The sequence below is a fragment of the Harpegnathos saltator genome, unplaced genomic scaffold (assembly GCF_003227715.2).
Source record: "Harpegnathos saltator strain DR-91 unplaced genomic scaffold, Hsal_v8.6 scaffold391, whole genome shotgun sequence".
Classification (NCBI taxonomy): Eukaryota; Metazoa; Arthropoda; class Insecta; order Hymenoptera; family Formicidae; genus Harpegnathos; species Harpegnathos saltator.
In genome coordinates this window covers 31,164-45,448 of record NW_020230196.1, presented here as the reverse complement: position 1 = coordinate 45,448, position 14,285 = coordinate 31,164, and the positions used below count along the sequence as shown (strand labels likewise).

Here is a 14,285-nt window from a genome sequence, read left to right as displayed (position 1 = left end):
GTCGATGTATGTCGGAATGTAACACTACTCTCACGGCGAGAGTTGTAAAGCGTGAATCGGATGAGAGACGAGGAGCGCGAATCATGGAATCCAGGATCAAATCGCGGAGCTCGAGAATTCAGAATTCCGATACGAGACAGAGCGCGGTATCATTCGGAATTCTTTCTTTATACCGTCGATCTCATCATGGATTCCAACTCATAACTTTGTCCCGCGATTCGGACTTTACGATTATCTCCTTTTTTTCACTGTTCCATCTTTTATACTAATATAGCTCGTCGTTATTGGATTAAGTCGGAATGTATTGGTCGATCGTGAAACGTTGATTTTCTCTCTCTCTCTCTCTCTCTCTCTCTCTCTCTCTCTCTCTCTCTCTCTCTCTGTCTCTCTTTATAACCGTCATTGACACTTTTCGCCAAAAACGTTTCGCTGACGTCGCTCTCTTTTTCCAATTGCAGATCCCAATCAAGCTGCGAATAACAATCATGTGAACAGCGTTTCGGAGGGTCTTCCCGAATCCGGGACAAAGACGTTCTACGAGAATTTACCCTTCCACGGGATCCAAGCGCCACCTAACAAGGTTAGTATAGCAGAATGAAAAATAGCAGCGTTTTGTCAGACCGCATGAGCTAGGCTCGACTTGCAACTTGCATATTAGCGTGATTATCAAAAAAAAAAAAAAAGCAATGACGGCAAATGTGTCAGTTCGACGAAAGATCAATTTTGCTGGCTATAATTCGCAACGTCAGATACTGATTAAGAAGGTTAAATAATATTTTCAATTATAACTGAAGGAGGAAAATGCACAGCACACGCGACTGTCTTATTCGATTTTCCAACTGATCTGAAAACAAAACGGTACTAGAACGGTCTCAGAAAAGCTTGACGGGGAAAGGTGATAGAATTTCGAGAGGAACGTATCGACCTAAGTGGACACCGATATCCTTTCGATGCATTTCCAGCAGTTAGCAGTTTCGTGAACAGCTCGTCGATTAACGGTGCCTTCTCTCTCCTTCCCTTTCTATCTCATTCTGTCTCTCTCTCTCTCTCTCTCTCTCTCTCTCTCTCTCTCTCTCTCTCTCTCTCTCTCTCTCTCTCTCTCTCTCTCTCTCTCTCTCTCTCTTCACCAAATACGCTCAAGAGGTGATAGCGAGTGAAATGCGGTGAAAGGCCAAGAGGATAGATATTAGTACGACCCTTCTGCGTTCAACCCCTCCGTTCGAAGACCCTCAGCACTCAGGAGTGCCTCGCTACATCGACATATGGTTCTCGGCTATTGCTCGTGCTTCACTTTGTACGAAGCCGAACTCCACGAAGCCCTTTCAACCCTTATAATGGCGTTTACTTCACGGTGACTTTCGGTATCGCTGTCTCGCAATTAAGAGGACCGCTGCCAGTCCCGATGCTCATGATATCCGCCGACCCTATCGAATTACTGCACACGGGTGCATTCGTCATCCCTCTCTCGTCGCTTTTCAACCCTTTTCAAAAGCACACCCAGCAGTCCCATTATATCGCATGTAATCGCGGTTAATTGATTCGCCGAGCAGACGTTTAAATAATTAATTTCTCCATTTCACAACCGGCTGGCCTTTTCGCTTGCGTTTAAGTGATTAAAGCCGGAGCTAAGGGGTGTGTCTTGTACGTGCCGGAAGAGCCGTGAAATCTTCCAGGATAACAGATTTCACGTTGAGCTATCTCCAAATTACGCGTACGAGGAGTTGCCACGCGCAGAGAAATCTCGATAATTGGAACGCCAGAGTCGAGCTATCTCGTATATCCAGAGAGATAGCATTTTGCGTATGACCCGAGTGAAAAGGCACGTTTTTCTTGCGTATCAGAAGACTCCCTCCTGCAATACGTGGGTTTTTATAATAAAAGGACTGCTGCCTTAGAAACGCATTCGATTACATCTTATAGATCTTTACGATGTAAATTCCACCGTCTAAGGCAATTCCGCCACGTCGCATTCTCCGAACGAGTAAATATATCGTCTTCCTGAATCGTCGAGTATTCTACAAAGGATGTTCTACTTCATGGCAGTCAGTCCGACTGAATGAACGTTACGGACCCTTTTGTGCTCCGATCTGTCTTGATGCTAATGCGGTCGAATCGATATCGCCTTATCCCGTAAACAATCCTCTACGATATACAACAATACTTTACATTCAGTGTGGGTCAGTGTTTATGTGCGTGTGTAAAAAGTTTCGTACTACGATCTTTTTTTTTATATTTAATTTGTATATTTTAATTTGTATCGTTTTAATTCTGTCGAAATTTTTATCGAAGAACGGGAATAATTGCATACAGCGACTGACAATTTGCTGCTCATTATTTTTTGCACTGACAGTGCATAAATATACAAATAGCCGCTTGTCAATTTAATCGCAAAGCTGAGATGCGTAATCGTGATGCGTAATCACTTTTGGTAATATCGTATGAAATCGATGTTGCTAAAATAGCATGTCATGTAAAACCGTCCGGTACGTCGTCGAAACGTTTCAATTATTAATCGCGTGAAACTTCATAATGGTACTCCGCACGCACAACGAATCAACTGCTGATCAAAAGCAGACGAAATTTTCATCAAAATTAATACACGACATTCCGAAATACGTCATATTGACGATCGCATGTTCATAATATTTTTTTCTCTAACTTTCAAGTCTCATTAATCGCTCAAATATAATTATACGCTATCCACCGGCCTGTTGCTTGTTACGTAATTTCACGTCATAACCATGTATCGTGCCATTAATTGTCTTACAGATAATTGCAATACCGATTAATTAAGAGTTTAATGAAATTTGTCAATGAGAAGGAAACGAAATTGTATTAGCTCTTAGTAAGTAAGTGGCTGTGCTATTAACTTTTTGCGCTCTCTCTCTCTCTCTCTCTCTCTCTCTCTTTCTCTATCTCGGATATTTAATTATATATTGTTTTACAAACTTCCGGACACTATTTTATTATTAGCTACAGAAAGTCTCGTAGCCCGATCAATAGTGGAAAAAACGAACAACGTGGTGGACAGGTAATTCAATGCAGTGCGAGTTTAACAAGCATTTTGATGAAAATGAACTTACCGCTCGCTTCTTTTAACTTTCTTTTCTATAACGGTATTATAATATTAACACAATTGCGACAAAATTAATCATTCCGATGAGTTTCCAAGAACTCGTGTGTCTTAGAGAGTGATATAACTCCGTATTACTATACGAACGATTTTTGAAATGTTATTCATATTAAAATTGATCGGTTCGATTTTGTGCTGATTAACGTACGAATCGTTTGTTCACACGTCCGACGGAAAGTAGGCCGATATCGCCTACATTCTTCATTTAAGAATTCGATGAGATTCGCCACGTTATCGCAATTCGATATCAAGCGAACGAAACTAGCGAGATCGATTGACTCGCGCACACACAAATACACACACACACACACAGACATTCTACCGTCTACGCAAAAATAATAGAAAAAAAAGTTAATTAACTTAGCGCACGCTTTTACAGTCGGTTTTTTGTCGGCAGATTTGACGAAGAAATATTAAATTCCACTACAGTTCAATTAAAAGTTCTTCCAAAGTATACACATCTCTATTGTATATAATGTATCTCAGAATTACTTAACAGACCAATAGAACTCGTAAAACTACAAACAAAAGAACCTTAAATAAATATAGGTTTGCAAATTGAGCTTTTCGAAATATCCAATTGTTTGTTTTGTAAATTACGTTCTTTGTACGGTTATATATATATATACACATACCGTAGAGTAACTGATATCTGACATTTAATTTCAGTTTTTAAAAAATTGACAATTCGTAAAGTTTTCCTTTAATTTAATATATATCTTTTGGTACCGTCCTTTTTCTTCACAAATCACTAAATGGATGTAAATAGTTTCCAAAAATGCCAAAATGAGGGAAGAAAATTTTGTATCAATAATTTATTCAATTATTTCAATTGTACCTTTCCCACCGAAAATACAAAATCGACGTTTTATTGATGTTATTGATTCCAATCGAGGATTCTTTGTCTCTATTAGAAACTAATTTCCGCATTAATTCGAAAATGAACGTTTTCTATCGCGATAATGCAACTTCATAAAGTAATTCTTATTTGAAAAAAAAAAAAAAAAAACGATCGCACGCCTAAACGCGACAACTTCCAACCAAGTTTTGGTTTCATGTGGCTACGACCATCAGAAAACAAAATATCGGCCATAATCGAGCCCTGCTCTTTATCAGTACGACGCTGTCGAAATGACGTCAATGGCACCTGCTAAGTTCCGTAGCACGTGGAATGCATGTTTGTAAACGCATTACAAAACAGACCCACGCGGCCTTATCCCTACTCTGAGGCTGCGTCACACGAGACATTCGGTCATGAAGGTCGTTTGGCCACGCGGTCATTCATCCCTACAAGCACACGGTAACATATAACGAGCTAACGATCGTTTAAAGGGCAGCCGCTCAGTAGCGGGATTCTGTAACTCGTTATGCAGTCGTTACGATAACGACACTGTCGTTGCGCAAGTATAATATATAACAGAAAAGATGCGCAACATTATATAACGAACCGAAAACCGTCATTATTAGCATCGTAACAAGTTACGGAATCCCGCTACGGAAAAGAATCGACGTGCAGCATGAAACTAAATTCGATTGTTTCGACACGCGATATTTCTTCTTTTCTTTTCTCTTTTTTCTTTGTAAAATTGCAGTGAAACGTCGTGACAGATTTAATATTCAGCGATTAATGTAAAGAGAAGCTCGCTATACGGCATTAATATTAATAATCTTTCATATGCAAATATTTGGGACAAATAAACTCCAAAAATGCTATTATCAAGAAATATAAACAAGATCAAAATGTCCCTCAATTTTCCAAGATATCAGTCATTCCACAACATATGTAATTGTACAAAGGACGTGACTTGCAAAGTAAAAGGCCAGTATCTCGAGAATGATTAGTTTAGACCTATGTTTATTAATATTTGTCTTGAGTTTTATATGTTCTATTAGGTTAATTAATTAAGTTCTCGTCTATAAATTTGAAACATCCCGCATAAATGTAAACTGCAATTGTTATATTTATTGAGTAGCAGTGCAGTAAGAATACATATTTTCAGGTTATATCCCAACTAATTAATCCCAACTAAATTTTTGTATGGCTCTCAAATCACCAATGTACTGTGTGTTTCATAATCCCTTGCATTATTAAGATGCAGAACAGTAGACGCTAGATTCACGCTGACATAGTTACGTGCTTGATCATTTATCTCTCGCTGTCGCAGTAGATGCTCTTCGTATACATTGTTGATGGAGCTGTCCGTGAGCGGACAATGTTGTTAGTATGTTTTAATCACACCGATGGACTGTTATTATTTAACGAGTTATATCTCTTATCTGACATCGTGAACATTCATAAGCGCAAAGCTCATTTCGGCAAGCCCGCCAACTGAATAAGCCGGTTTACCTAATTCGCTAGTATTCACAATCCGCGCGCAATCCGAATCAATCAACGTATAATTCGATGAGAGGCAATAAGCACGGATGCTGGCACGAGGCACTCGATAATTAGGGCTAATGCTCGACGGATGATTGTCCTAACGCACCGCCGATACTCTCAGTACGCGCTATTTTCCAGACTGCTGTCTCTCTGTATTTCAATTAACGGTAATTATCGCGAAAAATCGTGTTGAAAAATGTTCGGCCGTCTGTTCCACCGGCGCTCTCTCATCAATAATGTCAGGCGAAATTGCGATTCTGATTTGTTGTCGAAATAAATCAATAAGTTAGAAACAGTTTCACCTTTGTGCCGGATCGCAGTTGCTCGATAACGTTGCTGATGTAACGTAATGTAATGCAATAATTTTTTCTTACATAATGCGAGAAAAAAAAACAGATTAAAATTGCAATTACCGTCAAAGGTAATATACATATCGATGTTCCCTTCATATCGGATTCTTTATTACTAATTTAACCGCGTAGCGTCGGCCGGCCAGGCGATATTTATCTCGTTACTCGTGTGCACGTAATAATGTTAAAATCACGGACGCGTTCCCGTTACCGAGTGCACAACGTTGAGATAACTTCCCCGGAGTTGTCACAAGCGACGTAACTATATCAGTGGTCCTCGTCCAAATGCCAATAGCAACTCAGAAATTGACAGAAATTGCCTCCTTATGTCCTACGGCGAGGAAGTGCCGTTCCGGCCAATCTGCTGTACGAAGCCGACTTCAGCCTCTCATTAATTGAATGATCGCGATCGCCGAAACGTCATTAGCCTCGGGTGGTACGGCCGTGGTCGTTAGCGGCGCGCGCAATAATCGAACGTTATTCAGCACAAAATCGGCCATCGGCTCTCACAAGACGTGTGTGTATGCGAATGGCCGCTGGCTGCATTTTGTTTTAGTTGGTTACTCCTAAGTTTGCCCAAGTTTCGGCTTTGCATGGCACGTTGCATCATTCCGTCACGACCTCGCCGTGTTCCTCGCGGCCACCCAGCAGAGCTATCAGTCTCTGCGACGGCAGTTCCGGCTACGAGTCGACCAGAAGTCACCTAGGGCCTCACTACAACATTTACAACGTGCCCAGGAGCAATTCGCCGATGCTTAAATACAACAGCCTGAAGCCACGTCGACGCAAGCAGAAGCACTCGCAGCAATTCTATTCGCTGCGGCTGTGCCGTCGGCACGAGAACATCCGCAGGAAATACGAGCTGTATGCAATACCGATCTATAAAACATGTCCGCATAAGAGCGACAGCACTACCACGATCGCGACGATCGTCAGATCGATGGAGGACGCACCGTCGTTGACCCTGAGCCAATCGGCGTCGGTGAGCCTGACCCGATCTGCGCCGTCGACGCCGATACCGTCACCGACACCGCCGGTACCAGCGCCGAGGACGCCCAGAAAAACTGACCCGTCCAAACACACCTACCAAAACGTCCCTCCCCCTGTTTTTCCACCGAAAGACGCTTCGTTGCCTAAGCTTAAGGTTTGTCGACTACTGATGATCTATGATAGGAAGATCTCCCCGCATCTCGTTACGCCCACGGATGTTGTCGCGGGCGATCTTCTCGGGTGCCTCTCGATCGATCCCGTCGCCATTGGCTCGTATTGTCGGGTGATCCTTTCGTTGGTATCAGTATCGGGGTATCATTTTCAATTGTCGCGGTGATCTTTATGCCGTGAGACGCTGAGAGAACGCGGACAAGTATTTCCGCAACACAAGACGGAACTTCGTATTATCGAGTGCTAGAGTTGAAGAAATATTTTCGTCGAAATTTACGCACCTACGAGCCAACGTATTCGGTAAAAAATGCATCGACATGTAGTCGATAGAATCGAGCAGGAAATACCTAAAGATATATGTGTGGCTACATGAGAGACGTGGCTACATGTTTTGACTTTAATATTGCTAGAAGCCTTAGTTAGCTTGTACGAGATTCTTTCGATGCATTTCATCATCAAACGCCACGAATGAAACACAACGCTCATAAAAGAAATCGTAAAATATTGATGTAAAAATTCTCGCGGTCTGCAATAAACGCGATTTCATGTCATCTAGTCCCTATGACGTAGATAGATTGCCATTATTAATTTAATGTCTTAAAATAATTTAGATTTTTTTCTTTGGTCTTTCTTAATGTAATTCTTTTCGCGATAATAATAATAATGATAATAATATATATTTTTTTTAATAGAACAAGAGCTGGAAAAATTCTGTAGTTACATAATGAAAAAGAAAATATTTTATCGAATGCCCGTTATTGTAACGTACTATGTGAAATTAGTAAAATTTCGGACAAATTTCGAACAAAACAAAGTAACTCATTAAAACGGTCATGTTGCATAATGAATTGCGTTTATTAATTGATAACACGGAGCCTAGCCAAATTCAACAACGGACCAATATATAATTATATAAATGCAAAAGTTACATTGGAGAATGCTATATATGCATACTTAATTTATAATTAATCTTCAAAGAGCATATGTTATTTTATCTAAATTAACTCGTTTTCCGACGGCTTTCAAAGCAAAATCGTTTTCGCTATTATCATGTACATAAGAGATTCGCTAGGAATCTTTTAGTAAATCTGACTAAATTAATTTTGCGTCGATTATTGTATAAAGCTTATAGACCTTGCACACAGAGTACAATCATTCCTCACACACACACACACACATATATTCCCTTAAAGATTTTTATTCGCTTCAATTGAATAGTCACGCTACTCTGTGATAAAAAAAAAACTCGTCGAAACTGATTCATCAACGTCATCTGTCACTGTCATTCGATCGGGCGTAATTGAAAGAATGTCCTCGAGAGAATACTGCGATCGGTCGCTGCGACTTTACGAGCATCATCGTGGCATCTCTCGCGATCGCGAGAACGCGATTTCTTTTAATTCCCTCGATCGGACTATTCGACTAACTAATTACAAGAGTCGCGAGCACGCGATCGACGCATCGCGGCAATGTCCCACGAGCGAAAAGTCAATCCGTTCCCTTAAGCACCGAGTAACATTAGCATCGCGCCTATTGCATGAGTACGATTTACGTGTCCGTAATAGATATAAAACAGCAGCTTCGAGCAAGTAGGAGGTAGAGTTGCTGGAAGCCGAGTTATAATCGGAAATCATATTTTCCCTGCTAAGCTGGATCCGGGCATCTATGTAGCGACCGCCCTTGTGCATGTTGGCCGCGCGTCAAGTAAGTTTCCACTGTCACACACGCTTAACCAAATGACTCGAGCTCTCGATTGTTTCGAACACGGACAAGCCTGGGATATTACTTCGAGCGTTCTCGATATATCGTTATACACGTAATACCCGTTTTCGTATAATCTACTTACATTCTTATTTTCATATAATACGACATGAATGTCGCGGCATCGCGAATTCCGCGAGGGGAGCATTTCCCTCCGCTTATCGATCTATAGGGCGAACTTTAACATCGTTTCTCCGATCGTCGTTTCAGGTATCAGTATATCGATAAACGTCGTCAACGAGGATTCTTTGAAGCCGTGCAAAGAGGATGTATGAATATTCAAAATATCTATCGCGCGAATAATACTCCGTAAATCCTTTACGTCTTAAAATATGAACGCTGTCGGGCTAACTGCATTTGAAGGTACATCCTGTGTATCGGTAAATTAACGTCGAGGCAATCGTCCTCGCGGGTCATCGGAAAATCGTTGAACGACCCGTCGAACGACCCGTCGAACGATCCGGCAAATATATATATATATATATATATCGTAGATCGATGGAACTTTGAGAACACACACCTCGCACTCCCACACACATGCGCGCGCACGCTACTCAGAATTATACGGCATGATGAAGCTATGAAACGCTCTTTCTGCGCTCTATCCGCCGTTTCAACAATAGATAACACATGACATGCATGTGAGTCAATGGACCATATTCGTGTTTGCACATAGCATCTCCGACGTACAACCCGTCCACCTATTGATGGAGCACTTTTGTGACGAGATATACACCGTGTTGCACCAGGCAACCTCCCGAAATCTACGTTCCACGCTCCGACGTAATGCGACGTAATCACTCGCACACAGACTCCCAGAACAGACAAAGAATCGAAGTAATGTCTCAGTCACGTCCGATCGACTCACGCACACAGAACGTCGCGTTAACTGCTCGCCGCGCCCCGTCGCCTGGTCCCAACTACTAACCGTGCCTGTTGCAGACCGACAGCCTATACAACTACAAAGAACACTACCAGCAGCAGCATCGTCAGGAGATACAGCAGTACAGCTACCCCTTACCGAGCAACAGTTCGAACCAACTAACACTGCCACTAACGCGCAGCCTCTACCATTCCTCGATAGTTAGTCCCCTGCAGACCTCCTTCGCCCACACTAACAACAGCCGGCCGTCCACCCTGATGCACCACGAGGCCACCGAGAACCACCTGCCCGCGGTGCATCGGGATGAAGAGCAGGAGCATCAGCAGCAGCAACAGCCGAGTTACGGCAACCACGACGCGAGACAGTCGCGTCGGCACACGACGAATCGTCGTAACGAACGTAACCGGAAGTACCGGAAGCACGAACGTACGTCGGCCGATCGTAAATCGAAGTCGAGCCGAAGAGGGGAAGCGCGACGTGCCGACGCCTTCGTCGGCTCGCCCGCCTGCGAGACCAGTTTCCACCAGATTCCAGATCTGGGTGTGCCGGAGACGTACGAGGTTTCGTATCCGCACTATTACGAAGACGACATCGCGGAGTGTCCAGCCGACTATCACAGACCGAACTCGGCGGCGCGTCAGCAACAGCAGCTGCAGCAGCAGCAGCAGCAGCAACAGCAGCAACAGCAGCAACAGCTGCAACAGCCGCAGCTGCCACAACAGCAGCAGCAACAGCAGCAATCGTGGGAGCGCCAATCGAATCGCTGCATCTGCAACAACACGCAATCCGCGGACGCGGGCGACGCGAAAAACCGCAACAAAACGTCGAAGAGGCTGTCGACGAGTCTCGGCGACGCCCGATCGCCGTCTGCGCCCACGATAATGCAGTACGCCGAGCTTCACTTCCGGGATGTCGGTCAGGAGATCGATGTCTAAAGGTTAGTGGCCCGAATCCTAGTGCAGCGGCACGGACGTTCCTCGGAGGAACGCGGCATGGCGATCCCAGCGATCGCGCGGGTGATCGCATTTTTTTCGAAGAATGCCATGGCAATTTGTTAGGCCCCGAGGTTCTCTGCTACGTGCTGCGTCTTAGAGGTAATACCCGCGCGTGCCGAGAGTGACATTCTTTAAGATGTTCTCCACGTACGTCGTGCTCAAAAGGTAGGGCAAATGAAGATTTTCTTCCTGTTTTTCTCTTCTATTTCGTTTACTTGGTGAAACATCGCTATGTCTCTCTTTTTCCAAACGCTGGTCTCTGTCTCTGTTGTGTCTTGAATTCTTGTCGTGTCTCTCGTGTGTGTGAACTTTGGCTTCTGCATTTGCTTTCGCATTTGCTCGTAAGTTGTTGCACAATCTTGGGTGCGGGTGTTGCTGAGGTTTTAACATCTTCCTCTTCTTCTTTCGGACTTGAACTAACAATTTCATTCGCGGACTACTCTGCGCAATGCTATATTTATTATGCCTCGTAATAATGCCATTAACAACTGATATTACGCAATATTGCCGTCATTTGATATTATCGGAATTGGGAACGCTGCGTCCTAAAAAGCGTCACGCTCTTTGATGATCGCACAACGTGATGTGATGTTTCAAAAATGGAAGTATCGATAACACAACATATAAATCTTTACCCAGACTCGCTTTTTATTTTAACATAGTTTCAGCGATTTCGCTATGATAAACCGCACGCTGTAAATCAATATTGCAATAAAACTTTACGAGAGGAAAAAATCGTAATGCCGAGCGACGGAAAACATTATTGCGCGCGGACGGACTGGCCGCCCGCCATGCCGCCAGTCGATAACGCGGATTGAATATTTTCAATATTTAAAATTCGATTCAAAACATTCAATTTACAAAAGGAAACAGCATTGCGTCCGCGCGCGTATCTGCAAAAGTTGACGTAGCTTTGCCGAACGTGGAAAAAAAATGGCATAGATGCATAAGGCAAAAACCGATAGTTCGTCAGGTTTGAGCATAACCTGCTGCAGAAAATTGATAAGACGGACAATGCAATCCGCAATAGCAGATGTGAGACCACGCATGTGTGGCCGATAGCGAGCAGACTATCCAATTCGGTACATATAGCTAACCACAAAGCACACGGGGTGTCGTGAGTCGGACTCGAGCAGGAACAATAAACTCTCGTATTCTCTATCGAATTCGCCGAGCGTCGAATTTTTCCAGATACCCGGTATACGAACACGCAATAACATATAAATACGCCTGGCGCGGTTTATACCGTCTTATTTCGTTACTGTTACCAGCTATCGGAATAAACCGCAGACCTTTATAGGCAATATCTGATCGATAGCGGCCGTAAATTTGTGTATAATAAAAATGGCGCGTACACTACATAGAGGAACGGTACAGCAGAGATGGGTCGTCGTCATCTGCGAAAGTCGATAGAATATGCAACGGCACTGACAATTTGTAGTATTGTATCTCATCTTGCGGCACAATTCAGCCTTACCCCGGCGGCCCTGTTTAGCTCGAAATTGTTTATATTCCTCGGACTATCTCTCCAAATAGTCTCCAATAATTTCGTATCGTTCTCTTCCGATCGCACCTCAAAGCCGAATGAAATGATCGTGCAAATGAAAAGACGACTTCGTTCGCTGTATTATCTTGCATGTCTCTGTGTCTCTCTCTATTTATTCGTCTCGAACATACCCTGCCCACGTGTGGCAGCTGACGTGAGAAGCGTAATTGAACGACACGAAAAAAATATTGCATGCCTGCCATACCAATTGTATCTCAATGTTTGTTCGTAGGAGGGTCAGCTGACTAAGAGCGATACGTACATTTACTAGGACAATTTGGCGTCCGACAGGCCCTGTAGGTACATTGTACGGAGTATGTCACGCTGCTTACACGCATAACGTAAATCGAGATATAGAATGTCCACTCGCGCGCGGAGGAAGCAAAACTCGAACGCGCTTTGCCTGTAGAGACACAACAATATTGACTTTCTCAAAACGCCCTGACCGCTACACCTCTTTCTCACGCGTTGATTTCAATTCTTACTTGCCGCACTTGTAAATATTCTGTACAAAGAGAAGAGGAAAATATTCGCCACACTTGGTTAGAAGACTGCACACAATGTGCCCAATGCCATTGACATTATACTATCTGTAGAGATAGTCGCTTCAGATAAAAGAATGTAGGAAGTTATTAAGCCTCTGTCAAATATTTAAATTCCAGCCAGCTACTATATGTCGCACGATATCGTAAAACTGATCGCGCGGGGGAAAAGTGCCTATCCATTTCTCTCTTCGACACACAAATTACTTTATCAGATACCGATTACACTATAGTCTACTACCGTCTGCTACTGTCGTCGCTCTTGCTACGTACAACAATAAGAGCTTCAAGCACGTTAGATAGCATCGTGTCGAACATAATAGCCGGAATGACAATCCTCTCAATTCCGTCCCCACGCATGCCAGTTCGAAGTTTATGGAATGCCCAGCGTGCAGCATGATAACACTCGTCACGGCTACACTTGATGTTAACAATTGAAGAGCTGAGAATTATAAGCGGATTATCGACCGGCCGATTTAATCGATAGCTCACTTGTAATTGCCTGATCTTCGATTAATCTCCCTGTCCGTTTATTTAATTAAATCTCGTGTCCTCGTGCGACACGTCGTTGTCTAACTGACAGACATCGATCATGAACAAGAAAGCTTTAGCACCCGGAATAGTACACCAGATCATTTGCTTCGATCGCTTGTACAGCAGGTCTGTTACGAAACTTCCCGAATTGTCCACCATAGAACTATCTAGTGTGCCTAATCGTCCGCGAAGCACGATTAGAGCCCAAACAATACAAAGGTTCGAGAGGCGTCTTAATGCTTTATCGCTTAGGCTCGATGTAATCCAAATTTTGCTGAACAATTCAGTGCAAGCAGACAATTGATTACGCGCGTCTATTTCGATGGTCGTTGAAACATCGATTCTGATGGAAATATTGCGATGATATATGAATTTGACACAACAATTACTCTGTCTGGGCAAAATCCCACTTAATCTTGTTTCGAGTTAACGTCGTTAGTAGAGAAATGAACAGGAAGATTACGGCGTCTTTTAAATGTTTGCGTTGTCTGGGATATAAATCATCCTCTTCTCGAGATATTTGTCACGTTTTTCTGTTTATGCAGCCCTTCAAGCCGGAATTCTCGGATCTCGATTACGCTGACGTGGACTACAAATCGTACGGGCCGATTAACTATAAAGCCGCTAGTATCGCGCTTCTGCAAAAGCAACAGCAGGCTCAGCAGCAGCAGCAGCAGCAGCAGCAGCAGCAGCAACAGCGACTTTTGGATAGAAGGCCGCAGATGTACGGTGCTCCGGACGATAACGAGGAACTGCTTTAACCCTTTCCCGTTCACATCTTTTGTTAACATATTTCATAGAGATCCAGATATTTTAGCCTTCTCGGAGAGATGCAATGATAAGATATGTTTTGTAAGAGCGATAAGAACTTGCTAAAACTCGTTAAATTCAGTACGCACGAGACGCACGTTGCCATAACAAATTTGTAGAATTACAATTCTCGTATGAAATGAATGTAACGAGTAATAGTTAAAATTCTGTGCCGCGTAATGCGTTTGTT

At 43.2% G+C, this 14,285-nt stretch overlaps 1 protein-coding gene across 5 annotated transcripts in view; it reads left to right on the top strand.

Moving 5' to 3' along the window:
• Positions 1-14,000, top strand: part of nrm (neuromusculin) — a 168,854-nt gene extending 154,854 nt beyond the window's left edge. For 3 of the 5 annotated variants that reach the window (XM_025300946.1, XM_025300944.1, XM_025300942.1), the window contains 4 exons: positions 459-580; positions 6,420-7,007; positions 9,728-10,605; positions 13,831-14,000. In XM_025300946.1, the coding sequence (XP_025156731.1) occupies positions 459-580; positions 6,420-7,007; positions 9,728-10,603 (1,586 nt within the window). In that variant the 3' untranslated portion in view covers positions 10,604-10,605; positions 13,831-14,000. Of the gene's footprint in view, positions 1-458; positions 581-6,419; positions 7,008-9,727; positions 10,606-12,441; positions 12,504-13,830 lie in introns of those variants that run through there. The other 2 variants (XM_025300943.1, XM_025300945.1) reach the window with 2 other exon arrangements.
• The last annotated feature ends 285 nt before the right edge of the window (positions 14,001-14,285 follow it).